A 15,467-nucleotide genomic window follows, 5' to 3' on the forward strand; every position below is an offset into this window, starting at 1 on the left:
AGAGTAAGGATGACCGAAAACAAAGTGGTGCCTTTGAATTGTGGTGTTGGAGAAAAGTACTGAATATACCAACGTATACCATAAAAATTTCCAACATACATGACAAAAAACTCCAAAAGCCCCCAAAACCAAAAGCTCAAGCAAATCTGTCTGGGAAGAAGTCCCGGGGTGTTCCTTAAAAGCAAGAATGCTTAAGACTTTGTTTCACATAATCTGGGTATGTTCATCAGAAGGGGCCAGTCCCCGGAGGGAGACATCATGCTTGGAGAAGTAGAAGATCAGTAAGAGAGAAAGATTGTAAAAAACGCCCTTGAGATCAGGTGAGACAGGCTGACAAAGGGTCAGGCTCGTGGTACAGGCAGCTGGAAGTGAGGCCACTAGGAGTCAGAGTTGACTCAACAGCCCCTAACAACAGCAGCAGCAACAACAACAACAGCGTCCAGAGAATGAAGAAATCTGTCTTGGAAGAAAGACCTGAAGAATGTGCCTTCGCTGTGAAGGTGACAAGCCTTCGCCTCGCACACTATGTACTTATTATCGAGCGGAGTAATTTCCTGGAGAAGGAAACCATGACCATCAGTGAGATGGACAGACAGTGGCTGGACCAACGGGCTCACACACCTTGACCTTGGTGCAGGTGTGGCCAGGGTTTTGTGCTGTTGTATGTGGGAGTGGTTCTGGGGGAGGCACAAACTTGACAGGCCCTGGTGGTAACACATTTTTTTATGACAGCTGACTGCCACATCTTTCTCCTGGGGAGCCACTGGTGGACTTGATCCCACAACCTCTCTGTTAATAGGTGGATATTTAGCCACCGCATCACTGGGGCTCCTGTGGTGCACAAAGAAAAATCAAGCCCATTATCAATGAGTCTAACTCCCAACGTCACTGCAGGGCCGAGTGAACGGCAGACAAGGTTTCCCTGTGACGTGGATGTTAGATTTGAAGTGCTGACATTTCACTTAGCAGCCCAGAGATTAACTCACTGTATCATCTTGGATCCTAGTGCACAGGAATCAGCTAGCTTCTTCTGAGACTGCTGCTCCAGCAGGATCCTGAGGCTGTAAATCAGGATGATGTCTAGAGGGCTGGAGGTTCAGGATTCCGAGGCTGTAAATCAGGGTGATGACTACAGGGCTGGAGGTTCAGGATTCAGAGGCTGTAAATCAGGGCGATGTCTACAGGGCTGGAGGTTCAGGATTCAGAGGCTGTAAATCAGGGCGATGTCTACAGGGCTGGAGGTTCAGGATTCAGAGGCTGTAAATCAGGGTGATGTCTAGAGGGCTGGAGGTTCCGGATTCAGAGGCTGTAAATCCCACGGAAGGTCATTGCCTGTCTTCCTTCCTGGGAAAGGCTGGTGGATTCCAGACACTAGAGAAACACAACCTGTGATTTAACAGCACAACTCACCTTAGGACAAGGTCACCAGAATGCCCACCGTTGTTGTGTAAGTCAGGGTCAACTCATAGCTGACCCTCCAGCGAGCTTTCAGAGGCAGTTAATCGCATGGGAGAAATTTATCTTTCTTCTATGGAACAGCTGGTGGGTTCAAACCGCGGGTCTCTGTGTTAGCAGCACAGTTCATTACCACTAGACCACCGAGCTCAGAGGGCGCGAAGTTGGTTAAAGTACTTAACAAACGCGGTGGCTGCACGTGGGATTTGTGCCGCCAGGGGGCGCTCGAGGCACGCCCACTTCTGGCCGCGACTCCGGCCCCGGGAGAAACGAGCCCGAGGAAAAAATCCTCCGGAAAACTCCGCGCAGGATTTTCCCAGAGCGCGCGGGGACCTCCCAGATCTCCTCTGTCCCTTGATCCAGCCCGTTCCGGAGCGGTCATTCAGCACCCCCAAAATCTACAAGCACAAAGAACCCCGTGGAAATTCCTTGGGAATAACCCGGGCGGGAGGGAGGTACGCGTTGGTGAACGGCGAGTGACTCGCGGCCCCCCAAACCCGGAGGAAGGGCTGGCGCGTCCCCAGGGCTCCCTCTTCCCCTTCTGCTGCGCGACCTCCCTGACCGCTCCGAGATCTCCATGGCGACGCCGCGCGTGCCCCTAAACAGGAAGCCTTGGGCGGCGCTGCTCGGCGCTCGGAGATCCGGGGGTCCCCAGCCTGGACGTGGCGCATGCAGCCTGGACACGCGCTGGCCTGGCCCATGCCTGATGATTCACCTCCTCGCTCTGGGGCTGGGTCCTTGAGCCCTGTAGACACACCCCAGTTTCAAAATGTCCCCCTGGAACCAGTCCAGGTAAACACTGGCTGTATCCACTATTTCAGCACATGTTTAGCGCACACACGGTTGGGGTTCCAGTTCCTGGAGCCGCGCGCGCCTCCGGCAGGCGCTTGAGCGCGTCCCCCATTTGCACCCAGCTTGGGGCCCAGGAGAGGCCTCCGATTCCTGCCTACGGCAAAGGTTCGAGCCCCCTTCTTGCCTTCTGCGTCAAGAGCTGAGCTGCAGCCTCAGTTTCCCCAGCCTGTGACGCGGTGCGAGCAAAGGGGCTCCAGCATGAGACTCACGCAGCTTCCTTCCTTTTTCTGGGAGCTGTAAAGACGCCCCCGCGGCCAGACTGAAAGGGGAAGCGAAACAAGCGGAGGTGGAAGCTCCCATGGGGGGGAGGGAGACACCGACACCCCCTTCTCTAGATGCCTCAAGGGGCTTGGAGCTGCCGAGGTCGCTTCTTGAGAATTTCGGTGTCAGCCGCGCAGGTCTAGCCCGGACTTGCCCCTTGGGGGAAGGGCACCCTTGAATGGAGGATTCCTGGGTTCGTCCGCTAGGTAAAAGGGGTGCACGAGCTGGGCAGGTAGATCTGGGCTCCAATCCCCTCCACAGCTCAGCGCCTCAGTTTGCCCATCTGTAAAACAGACACAGTAACAGTCCCCATACTCCAGCAAGGCTGGAGGGACCGGAGTGAGCGTTGAGCGCGGGGTAAAGGCTGCATCCTGGAGAGCCCGGGCGCGGGGCGGGACCCCTGGAGGCCGGGGCAGCCCCCAGGCGCCGCCGTCCTGCCGCCGCCCTCATTGCTTCAGCTTGGAAATTCCGGTGCTCGGACGGCCAGCAGGGAGGACGACCCTACGAGCTGGGCACCTTCTCAACCCGGAAATGCCAGAGCCCGGGGTCAGGAGGGGGAGAAGGCGCGAGGTTTCCGGGAAGGCAGCACCGCCCCCCAGCCCCCAGCTGCCCGGCTCTATAAAAGGCACCGCGCGCAAAGCTCTGCGCCCCAGTCCGCGCCCTGCTCCCGTGCGTTCAGGACCTCTCTCTGTCTCCCCGCCGGCGATGGCTCCCCGTGGCGCCCACCGCGCGCTGGCCGCACTCCTGGCACTGTTTGGGGCTCTGCTCACAGGTGAGTCGGGGTGCAGGTGGCCATCGGACCAGGTCCGCAAGTCTGGGCTGCGCCCTGGGCGCAGTGGCAGGACTGGCTCCCCGCCCTTCAGTGCTTAGATAGCGGCTGTCTGGGAGGGCTGGAGTCGGGAGATGGAAAGTCCATGGTGAGTTCAAATGCTCAACCGGCCTCACCTTCGGGGTCCAGCGGCGCCCTGATGAGGCTGAGTTTTCTCCGTCTAAAAGGGGGAAAGTATTTTAGGGGCCATTTCACAGGGTTTGCCTGACCGAACGTAGTGCCTCCTCCAGTTTGAGATGGACACGTGGCCGTCTAGACCCAAGTGGACCCTCCATTTTGTTCCTCATCCACTATCCCCCAGGGGAAGTCCAGCTTCGCTTCTCCTCAGGGGAATTCCAGAGCTGCCTTGCCCAGGGGCCTGACTTGGGAGGTCAAGGAGCCCGCTGCCTCCCCCATCTGGTTAGGGAGGGAGGATGGGCCACAGGGGAGTGGCCACCTGCCGGCAGTGGTTAACAGCTTCAGACAGAGGCCTCTCGGGCCAAGGCTTTGAGCAGAGACTCTATGCTTTTCCAGCTGAATAATTTACTCCGTCTGAGTCTTATCCGTTTTCCTGGTGAGACTTGAATTCCTAGCCCCTGGAGTAGGCTCGAGGCTTAAAGGCTCTCTTGGGGCCCGGGCCGGGATGCAGAGCCAGCTTTAGATTCTCCCAAGCGAAGCCTCCCAGCTCTGCAAACCCTCCCTAGTCCCAAGGAGCCACAACCCTTTGCCCCTCCCCTGGCGAGGTGATGTTTCATCTGCCTTACAGACAGGAAGACTGAGGCCCAGAGCAGGGACACCAGTTGCCAAGGAAGTGAGGAGACAAGTGATTTGAACGCTGGTCTGCTGGGCTTTGGTCAGGCTGGCGCGTCCTGGCCCAACCTGTCCTGGAGAGCTGACCCTCCTGCTCATAGCCTCCCTGGATGGGGGACGATGTTGACTGGCCCTTTTGTGCTGAAATGCTGCCCTGCTCCCTTTTGCCATCAAAATAGAGAAGCCACCACATGATCTCTGGGAGTGCATTCCCGCCCACGCACACGCGCCCTGCAGCCACCCTCCCTAGGAGCCTGGAACTCACTTCCCTTTCCCCAGGATAGCTGGCTCCTTACTGGACATATATCATGGTCACCAAGGCATTGTGTTTTCCATCACCCTGTTTTGTTTGTGTCCAAGCTCTTATTGTTATTGTGGGCTGACGAGTCGGAATTGACCCCTAGGTGATCCTCCAGCGGGTGTTCAGAGGCAGTAAATTGCACGGGAGGAGATTGCCCCTCGCACAGAGCACTTAGTGGACTCTCGCTGTGTGCCTCTGGCATTGCAGTCCTGCTTCTTACTGTTAGACCACTGGAGCTCCCGAAGCTCTTCCCCGCATCCGTAATGAATTATCTTATTTGGGCCAGGAACCTCTCTCCCACAGCCAAGGCAGGGAGTTTGGACTTGGAGGTCAGGTCCAGCACCCAGCAAGGCAAGGTCTGGCCACACAGTAGGCCCCACATTCAAATCCCTGCCGCCTCCTCAGAGTCAAACCATCCTTTCTTTGCAGACTCTGGAGATGCCCAAGTGTTCATACACCCCCAAGACCCCATCTTGCCCCAAGGGGGCTCCATGGTGGTGAATTGCAGCACCAGCTGTGACAAGCCCACCCAGTTGGGCCTGGAAACCCAGTTGACAAAGGAAGAAGTGGATTATGGAGACAAGTGGAAAATTTTTAGGCTGAAGGACGTGTCAGAAGACAACAGCCTTCTTTGCCATAGCTCCTGTGGTGGTGTCCAGGCAACAGCTTCAACTGTCCTCACTGTGTACGGTGAGTGGGGACCCTGGAGGCTGGCCTGGGCCCACTGGAGAGAGGGTGCACAGAGCCTGGGGAGGGTACTGCTCAGGGTACATAGGCTATCCTTGGAAAACTCTCATTGTCACTCAGAAGGCCCTCTTTGAACCTCCTTGAGTATGTGGGGGACATAGACAGGAATTTGGAATAGGATCTACTTTTTTCTACTTCCCCATTCAACTGACTTTTTTTTTAAATTATTTTTTAAATTAATTTTAATGAAGGTTTACAGAGACTTAGGGTTTCCAGTCATTCACTGTTGCACTTTTCTCCCTACCCATCCCTCCCCTCTCAATTCATTCTTCTTGAAAAGCAAAATAAAAACAAAACTCTTTCATTGTTATGCAATCCCTCCCCCCAAGTCTACTCCATAATGCGGCCTTCACTCTGGACTTCTGTAATGACAAGAATACCCATTTATATGTCCCTTTTAAACAGTTCTCTCCCTCATCTGTTTCAATGCAATATACATCATTCCTCCCCTCCTTCTCTGTCTTCCCTCAACCCCAGTGTTAGTCCCATTTTACAACAGTGTCCCGATGCAATATTTGTCCTTTTGTGACTGAGATATTTAACTCAACATAATGTCCTCCAGGGTCACACATTTTGCATAGTATTTCATGAGTTCCTTGTTTTTCATTGCTGCATAGTATTCCATTGTGTGAATATACCACAGCTTCTCTATCCATTCATTTGTTGATGAGCACTTGGGTTGTTTCCAGCTCTTTGCTATTGTGAACAAAGCCGCAATAAACATGGGTGTGTGGAATAGAATCTACTTCTTAAAAAGAGGACTTAAAAACTCCTCCTGAGGTGGTGTTTTTAACATATTAGCAACCATTAAAAAAATTAATAACAGTTGTATTGTCAAGTGGTTAGAAAGGAGGGCAAGATCAGACACTCTTCAAACATTGCTAGCAGAAGTGGAAATAAACGCATCCCCATGGTGGGGGAAGTTGGTGTCAGTTCTGAAAAATGACAAAAAATATGTGCCTTTTGGACACAGCAACCCAGTCCTAGGAGTTTTACAAATATCGTTGCCCACAAGGGAACTGGCCTAGGTTTCAGGTTTCTACAGCATTGTTTAGAAGGGTGACAGTTTGTAAAACACTTGAATGTAGAGGTCATGGGACTCATTTGCAGTTTTGTCTTATAGTGGAACAGTATGCAACTGTATGAAAGAATAAGGCATCTCCCTAAGGACTGAAAGAGAATGGGTGCCAGGGTGGCTTGTGGCGTTCAAAAGGAGTTTGGCCCCCAGTGGTGCAGTTTGTGCACCATTACTAAGAAGAAAAGGAAGGTGCTGAATCCACCAATGGCAAAAAAGAAGGGCGTGGCAACCTTCAGTAACGTTTATAGCTAAAAAGTAGCCTGTGGAGCAGTTCAGGTCTGTCAAACACAGGGTGGGCCAGGAGCTGGAATTGCCTTGACGGCAACAGGTCTGGTTTTGAGTTTTTATAGTATAGCTGATACGAGTGGGATGCTGCCCTTTTGTGTCAAGAAGTGAGAGGTGCAGGTTGTGGTTATATATGGAAGAATCTTGAATGCAAATCTAAGTGGCCTAATATTAGTTGGCTGTGAGAGGGCTGGGGACAGGGCAGGGGGTGACTTTCCCTCGGTACCTTTTTCTACTCTGGGGCTTTTTTTACTATGAGAGGGAGTTTCTAAGGGCAAGGAGAAAGAAAGGGAGAGAGGAGAGGAGAGGGGAGGGGAAGGAAGGGAGAGGAGAGGAGAGAGAAGGAAGGGACCTTGGACCGAGACAGGTTTGAATTGTCACTTGCTGAATGACGTTGTGGGTACAGATTCTCGATTTGTTTCCTTCTCTGTCCTGTGAAACCTTTTCAGTGGCTATAACACTGCAGAGACAGCCCTTGGGCAAATACTGACTTTGTTTCCATTTAAAGGGGTTTGAGCAGATAGATGCTGGTCACCCTTCCAGTGAGGGAAGTCCCCAAACATTCCCAGTAGCTTCTGAAATACCCCACGTGTGGGCAGAAACCTTCTAGAAGGACCGTCCGCCTCTCGGCCTGATGGGTTTGAACCCAGGCTCCCCCACCTCCCTCTCTGTGGCTGTGAGCTCGACTTTAGTTTCCTGCTCTGTGGGCAAAGGATCAGAGGGCTGGCATGTGGGAGCCAGTGAGTCAAGGGTGAGTGGTCTCCTTGGAAAGGCTTTTAGCTTGGCTCCACCCTCCCTGGGTGCTGAGGTACGATGGTTAAACACTCAGCTGACTAACTTACAAGTTTGCAGTTAGTGCCCTGTGTCTCTCTGTGAGAAAGACCCGGCCATATGCTCTATAAAGGCTAAAGGCCAAGGCTAAAGGCGGGAGCCCAGAAAACCCCAAGGGGCAGCTCTCCTTCGTCATGGGGGGTCAGTAACAACAAGGCCCCTGAAGATTAACCACATCACAATAAGAATAACAATGAGGAGGAGGAAGAGAAGAAGTAATTAAGAAAAAGCAAAATAAACAACTGAAGATGAGGGCACAGTCCCAGGTGGCTGGTGTTTCCCTAGGGAAGTTAGAGTGGGCATGCCTGAAAGAGGTGACTGAGCCTTTGAAGGGTGAGGACGAGTTCTGGGAGGTCAGCGAGTTCTGAGTTCTGTGCTGAGGGTCCAGCCTGGACAAAGGCCTAGAGTGAGGCCCCAACCTGACGGGAAGGAAGAGGGAGTGCACGTAAACAGGTCCGCTGGGCCTACGACTGAAAGTTGGCAGGATCTTGAATGCCAGACCAAGGAACTGAGACCTTCTTCTCAGGGTAATGGGGAGCCATGGAGGATGTGGGCGCCAGGCCAGGGATCTAGAAAAGCAGAAGGCTGGACTTAAGAGGAGACCGGGGGGGGGGAAAAGGTGGCCATGAGCTTTGCCCAGGTCATGTGCAGGGAGGCAAATATTTGAAGAGTGAAGTCAAGGCACTTAGTGAAGGACTGGAGTGAGGGGAGGGGAGGGTAGATGAGGACAGGCCCTCCTCCTTGTCCCTGGGCCAACAAGTCTTTTGGGTTGCAAGCTGGGCTCAGGGAGCTGATGGATTCCGTCAGGGGTTGATATTGAAGGGGCCTCAACCCCTGCAAAGTGACGTCTTTAGCCGGCTCTTAGAAATCTGAGCAAGCCTTCCAAGGAGTGCTTCAGCCTCCTGAAGCTTTCTTGTGGCGTAATTTACATACCATACCATAATATTCACTTATTTCAAGTGTACAATCGACTGCATTTGGGGGTGCACACAACCAGAACTGCGCCCTGATTTTTAGCGTCTTTTCCATCATCCTTCACTGACAGTTATCCTCTCAACCTCCGCAGTGCATTAATAATAGCCCTAACTCAAAGAGGCCCATTCTACAGGTCAGGAAACTGAGGTTCAGGCAATAACACATGCCTTCAGCTCACTTTTTTTTTAACAGCTTTCTTATGGTGTGATTTACATATACCATAATATTCACTAATATTCATAGTTTGAGCAAGGCTGGCTAGTTATCTGGGGCCTCTGACTCCTGACATTTCTGTAGCAGTATATTCATACTTCAGGGCCTCTTAGGAAGGGGGTGGGAAGTGGGGTTCCTCCAGAACCCTTTTTGGGGAACCTGAAGGTCTTCCATGTGGCTGATCAGGGCTCTTTTGTAAATTTCCACCGGGGTCACTGGAGCTTTGAATCCTGTGACTGTGTGGAATGGAGTTTCACTTTAAGCATCTGTGGGATGTTTTTAAACTTCAGAAAGGTCACCTGCTCATTTGGTCATATATATCCTTCTTAAAAGGGGGCTCCTTGCACCAATGAATGACTGGAAACCCTAAGTCTCTGTAAACTTTCATCTAAATAAAAAATTTATAAAAAGAAAAAAAGGTATTTGCAATGAATAAAAAATTGCTTCTGTAACATTTTTTTTAAAAAAAAAAGTAGGCTCCTAAGTGGACCTCAGGCCAGTGCAAATGACTCACCCTCTTTCTACAATAAAGAGAATACCATGGACTGCTAGGAAAACAAACAGATTTGTCCTGGAAAGGGTTAAACCTGGTGGCTCCTTGGAGGCAAGGATTCTGAGGCTCCGTCTAACATACTTTGGACATGTTGTGAGGAGGTCCTTGGAGAAGGACATCATGCTTGGGAGGGTGGAGGGACAGCGCAGGAGGGGAAGGCACTCTATGAGGTGGATTGATTCAGTGACTGGGATAATCGGGATGGGTGTGTCAGAGGCAGTGCGATTGGCACAGGACAGAGCAGAGTTTAGGGCTGTTGTACATAGGATCGCTATGAGTCGCAAGCGACTCGACGGCACATAACACAACAACAACAACAACTGTGTGTTGGGCATAAGAGGACAAAATAGACCCTTCTGTGGGTGACATTCTACCGAGGAGATAAAGAAGCTGGTCATAGGAGTGGATTCTCATAGGTGCCCGGTGCTGGGGAGAGCAAGGGAGAGGCAGGGATCTTTTAAACAATGCCCCGGGGACCTGGAGAAGCCATTTTCTACTTTGGTGACATGGTGGGTACAATGTTAAGCTACTGAGGCTGACAGTTCCAACCTACCTCCCACTCAGCAAGAGAAAAACACAGCCATCTATTTCCACAAAAGGCTTCTGGCCCTGGAGTCCCTATGCGGTTGTCCCCTCCGCCCTGTGTGGCTACCGGGATGGGAGCTGACTGTGGCACTGGGTGGTGGGCTCCGTGCGTGAATGTCTGACGGAACCCACCTTGGTGGCAGACTTTGAGGCTGGTCCTCATTTTCCACATTAAGATACAGCAGTGACTGGCGAGCTCTAGTGGCAGGAAACTGCACTGCAATCCCAGAGGTGCGCGGTTCAAATCCACCAGATGCTCTGCTGAAGAAGGAGGGACAATCGCCTCCTGTACCAGTCAGATCCAATTTGACGGTACACACATAAAAAGAATGAATAAATAAAAATTATCTAAAAAAAAAAAAGATACAGCAGTGACTAAGGAATGCCTGACCCTGATGACAAACACTTGGGGCCCTCTCACCAGTTACCCTGAAACTCTCCTCATTCCTGCAGAGGCCTCATTAGGGCTGCCAAGTGTGGCATGAACCCTGGGTGCCACTTGTGTGGGGTGAGGAGTGAGCAGTTTCCATTCCCCACGGCCAGCTGTGAGCGATCATTCAGCCCTTTAAGGCAGCTGCCACAGGCCCTCTTGACATGCCTGCAGACGCCTCTGCATTCCTGCCTGGTTCAGGGATGGGGAGGCGGCCAGCGGAGGGGCAGGCCTGGGCCCTGGTCTCTCCTGCGGGGTCCAGCTTAACGAATCTTCCACTCCCCGCAGGGTTGCCCGAGCGTGTGGAGCTGGAGCCCCTGCCCCCCTGGCAGCCGGTCGGTGAGAACCTCACCCTGAGGTGCAGGGTGGAGGGGGGAGCGCCCCGGGCCAACCTCACAGTGGTGCTGCTTCGCGGGGAGGAGGAGCTGCACCAGCAGTCCACGGAGGGGGAGCCCGCCAGGAAGCCCGCCGAGGTCACTGTCACGGTGCCTGCGCGCAGGGAGGACCACGGCGCCAACTTCACCTGCCGCACCGAACTGGACTTACGGAGCCGAGGGCTCGGACTCTTCGAGAACAGCTCGGCCTCCAGGCAACTCCGAACATTTGGTGAGTGAGGTGGTGGGGTGCCCATGGAGAGGGTGGATTTAGGAAGTTTAGGGGTGTTCTTGTTTTCTAGGGGCAGAATTCTTGAGTAGGAGGGACTCCTCCTGCAGGAATTGCAGAGGCTTCTGGGAAGAGCATACCTGTGGCCACTGGGGTGGGATGTCCTGGGATAAATGCCCATGACTACAAAGTCTTTTGAGCAGGCGGTGACCGGGCTAAGGGGTGGTAATGTCCTGGGATGGGGTGATGTGTCCCACAGTGTGTCCAAGAGAAGAGGACCTTCTAGGCGGAGGAATCAAATGCCCCAAGAAAGAGGGACAGGCCTCTCTGGTCCACTCTGCTCACCTTTGTCCCCCACCCCCAGCCCTGCCAGTGACCGACCCGCTTCTCAGCAGCCCCCAGATCTTTGAGGTGGGCAAAGAGTCAAAAGTGACCTGCACCCTCGATGGAGTGTTTCCGGTGTCGGAGGCCCAGGTGTACATGGCCTTGGGGGACCATCAACTGAACCCTGTGACTGTCCGTAATATGTCTGCGCTGGAGGCCACGGCCCAAGTCACAGCGGACACCGAGGACAAGGGTTTCCACACCCTGGTTTGTGTAGTTATGCTGGGGAACCAGAGCCGTGCGACAAGGGAGCAAGTGACCGTCTACAGTAAGAAGGGGCGGAAGGGGAGCTTCTGGGGACCGGGGCTGGAGAGTGGGGCGCGGCTCACCATTTGCTCTGTCCCCAGGCTTCCCAAAGCCCAACCTGACACTGAGCGAGCAAAGGGTCACTGAAGAGACCGTGGTGACAGTCGTATGTGAGGCCCATCCTCAGGCTGTGGTCACTCTGGTTGGGTCACCAGCCCTGACCCCAACACCAACCCAGCCCACGGAGTCGAGGGTCCAGTTCCAGTTTACGGCCAGAGCAGAGGACAATGGGCGCAGCTTCTTGTGCTCCGCTGCCCTGAGTGTCCAGGGGCAGATAGTGCACAAGAACCAGACGGAGGAACTCCAAGTCCTGTGTGAGTAGGACGGTGGCCCCTGACCCCCGAGGAGGAGGCTAACCCCTAAGGGCCCATGCATAAGCTGCTGCCTGCTCCCATCCCTCCTCCCCTTCCAGATCCCCCTACCTAAGCTTGCCAGTGCCATGGGGAGGGCTGTGTGCACCCCTGACCCCCCCCAGGTCCTCACCTTGTTCTCTTCTCCAGATGGCCCCCGACTGGATGAAGAGGACTGTCCAGGAAACTGGACCTGGGAGGAAGGCTCCGAACAGATCCTTAAGTGCCAGGCCTGGGGAAACCCACCTCCGAGTCTGTCCTGTCTCCGAAAAGACAACATCCCGCTCCCCATCGGGCACCTGAAGCCTGTCAAGCGTGAACACCAGGGCTTCTACCTCTGCAGGGCCGAGAGCGAGCGTGGCGAGGTCACTCGTCAAGTGGTCGTGAATGTGCTGTGTGAGTGAGTGGGCATGTGGGGCCCGGCGGGAAGGAGGCCTAACTCTGCCCTCTCACCATTTCCTCACCAGCCCCACTGACTCCCCACCCCACACCACTCACCATTCCCTGTGTCCACCCCATAGACCAAGACCACCACAACCACCTGGCCCTCATCCTGACCCTGACAACCGTGGCCATTCTAAGCGTTGGAGGCGTTGCTGCTTACCTGTATAACCGTCAGCGCAAGATCCGGAAGTACAAGCTCCAGAAGGCCCAGGAGGCCGCCGCCATGAAGATGAACACGCCACCCTGACCTCCTGGGCTCCCCGCTACAGGGTGGCGGAGCCGCCACATGGGACACAGTGCTGCAAATACACCGCTCAGCCGGACCAGCCTCCTCCCGATGGCAGAGGGCCGGAGAGGGCCCTCAGCTGGCACACAGGCAGGACTTGGAGTCGTGGCAGCTGCACACCACAGACTCACTGGCTCCCCACCCAACCTGTAACCGCAGGACTGAGCCAAGAAGAGGAGCAAGATGTGAGGACACACAGTGGAGACCTGGGCCAGAGGGGGCGTGTCTGGAGACCCAGAGCTCCAGCACAGAGCACATCCGGGAAACCAGGACACTCGCCTCCCACTGTGTATGCTCAGGCCCTCCCACAGCCTGCAGGACAAAGTGGCCGAGCTAGAACACAGGCAGCAGTGAGACTCATCTCCACGCGTCCTCCATGGAGAAAGGCCAGCTCCAGCCCTGCTGCTCACCGACTAGCCTCACCTCTGGATTATGATGTTATTTATTGACTGGTTCTTTGACCAGCTATTTATTGAGTACTTTTTACGTGAGCTGGAATGGTGACCAAGGTGGATGTAGGTTCCTGTCCTCCGATAGCTCTTAGGCAAACCTCATTCAGAGCCACCAGGGGCACGGTTGTACTGGCAGTGCACTGCACAAGGGTGCCTGGCAAAAAAAACCCAACTAAGTGAGGCTGGAATCCCTCTCGTCGTTGGCCAGGTGGCTTTTCCTATGTAGGGTCACCCCTTTTCTATCTTATACAAAGGCACCGTGGGGACTGGCAATGCAGACATGCCGGGGACGCCCCATTAAGCTCTTGCCGCCCCCAACACTGGCAGTGACTACTATTCACCACCTCCCCACGGAAACCCACTTCTCTCAGAGCGCACGGTGCCCACAATGATATGGTGACCATGCCTACAACACATGGGTGCCCCTTCAAAGAAGCAAGGAGTCCTATGTAATCCTGCCAATCCCTTGAGTGCCCCAGCCCTGTCCCACCCGCCCACATCTCACTGGGACCACACGAAAAACATGGCCTCCTGGAAATGCCCAGTTCCTGTACTTTTGCATGCAGGGGGAGAAAGGCCAAGGTTTCAGAGGCCCTGCAGACCTGGAAGCCTCGCCCTGTAATAAAGCTTTTTCATCCGGTCTCTGCCTGTGTGAGTTGTCCTAGTCCAGCTGGAACCCTTTGTAGACACGCCCCCAAAGCCCTCCCACTTCCTCCCTCCAGAGGGGGCTTCGGTTCAAGGTTGTGCTCCAATTCTGGGCCATCCTGCAGCCTCTCTGGACCCTTGGGAAAACCAAAGACTCCCTTTTCCCGAAAAGCCCATTGACATTTGGGTTAGAACAGGGTCTGACATGCCATTAAATGGAGGGAAGGGAGCTTCAGACACCGGCTGCTGGGCCCTCTGGGCGGGGCTGCGGAGGCGGGGCTGCTGGCTGCCTTATCTGACCAGCCAGCCTGGGCTCCCTGGCGCGGGGGGCCCCCCCTCAGTTCGGGCTCTTTGCCATGGGGTCTCCTCTCCCCCTTTTGCTGTTGCTTTTGCTGGCAGCAGCCAACTCGGGAGGCGGGAGCGCGCCTGAGCGCGGGGCTACTCAGACGCAGGTCTCCGGGGGCAGCAGAGTGGCGCCCTTCTGGGTGCGCTTAAGCCCCAAGTTGGTGGCCGTGCGCCCGGGGGGCTCCGTGTGGCTCAACTGTAGCAGCAACTGCTCCCTGCCCGAAGGCTCCGGACTCCACACCCAGCTGCAGCAGGGCAAGACGCTCAGCGGGCCGGGCTGGATGTCCTTCCAGCTGCTGGACGTGACGGCCTGGAGCTCTGTCGTGGGTTGCTTCGTCACCTGCGGGGAGGAAACGCGCTGGGCCACGGCCAGAGTCACCGCCTACAGTGAGCGTCCAAGGGCCGCGGTGGGGACGGGTTTAAGGGTTGGAAGCGGGTTGGCTGTCGCGCTAGGGGGCGCTCGCAGGCCTCGCTCAGCCCCTTCTCGTCTTAGAACGACCGCACAGCGTGGTCCTGGAGCCGCCGGTCTTCACCGGCAGCAAGTACACGCTGCGCTGCCACGTGACGCACGTGTTCCCCGTGGGCTTCCTGGTGGTGAGCCTGCGCTGCGGCGGCCGGGTCATCTACTCCGAGAGCCTGGAGCGCTTCACGGGCCTGGATCTGGCCAACGTGACGCTGACCTACGCGCTGCCCTCCCGGGTCCGCTACCTCTGGCAGCCTGTCACCTGCCACGCGCGCCTCAATCTCGATGGCATGGTGGTCCGCAGCAGCTCGGCGCCCTTGACGCTGTCCACCTTCGGTGAGGTCATCCTGGGTAGGGAAGGTCCTGACCCCACAAAAAGGGCACAGGCCCACTGGATGAGTTCACTTGGTGTGCACGGTTCCTGATTCCCACCTCCTGCCCACAGTTTGGAACACCCGGGCCAAAGTCACGTCCTCTACCTCCATCGCAGCCTTTGTGGGGATCCTTCTCGCCGTGGGAGCCACCTATCTGCGCAGGTGCCTGGCGATGCATACCCAGGTGTAAGGGATACTGGGGGTGGGCGTCCACAACAACTGGGCCAAAGGAAAAACAAACATGTGGCGCACTTTGGGGAACCCTATCCACGTCAATAAAGTCTTCTCGTTGGGGCCTACCTGGTGTTCTGTGAGCCCCAATTTCTCGGCACTCCAGCCGGGGAAATACAACAGCTCCTTCCTGGGGCCTTATCGGCGCCTGGCAGATGGTAGAAGCCCAGGCCCTGCAGGTCATGAGCGGTCTGGTTCACCGCAGGGTTTTCTCTGATCAGTTTCCTGCCTGCCACGCGGCAGCTCTGATTGGTTAAGTTTCCTTTCTCAACTCCACCTCCAGGAAGGCCTCGGGGCTTTCCCAGAGGACAAGGATAGAGCCAGAATCCTACGCTCTATATCTAGTTCAGGGTGAGCACGGGAGGTGACAGCACAAATGGACATACTGAGAGACACAGAG

General features: G+C 55.0%; 2 protein-coding genes across 2 annotated transcripts; both read left to right on the plus strand.

The window, feature by feature from the left end:
- Nucleotides 1-3,273: 3,273 nt before the first annotated feature.
- Nucleotides 3,274-12,518, plus strand: ICAM1 (intercellular adhesion molecule 1). The gene is made up of 7 exons (XM_006898763.1): nucleotides 3,274-3,340; nucleotides 4,917-5,177; nucleotides 10,473-10,790; nucleotides 11,152-11,439; nucleotides 11,519-11,791; nucleotides 11,978-12,223; nucleotides 12,355-12,518. The coding sequence occupies exons 1-7, from the start codon at nucleotides 3,274-3,276 to the stop codon at nucleotides 12,516-12,518; spliced, it is 1,617 nt and encodes a 538-aa protein (XP_006898825.1).
- Nucleotides 12,519-13,054: 536 nt separating this feature from the next.
- ICAM4 (intercellular adhesion molecule 4 (Landsteiner-Wiener blood group)) lies at nucleotides 13,055-15,026 on the plus strand. The gene is given in 5 exon segments (XM_006898838.1): nucleotides 13,055-13,072; nucleotides 14,054-14,111; nucleotides 14,114-14,386; nucleotides 14,493-14,798; nucleotides 14,908-15,026. Coding segments are annotated over 5 exon segments (774 nt in total).
- The last annotated feature ends 441 nt before the right edge of the window (nucleotides 15,027-15,467 follow it).

This window comes from Elephantulus edwardii, unplaced genomic scaffold (assembly GCF_000299155.1).
Source record: "Elephantulus edwardii isolate Elephantulus edwardi_28Jun2011 unplaced genomic scaffold, EleEdw1.0 scaffold00237, whole genome shotgun sequence".
NCBI lineage: Eukaryota > Metazoa > Chordata > Mammalia > Macroscelidea > Macroscelididae > Elephantulus > Elephantulus edwardii.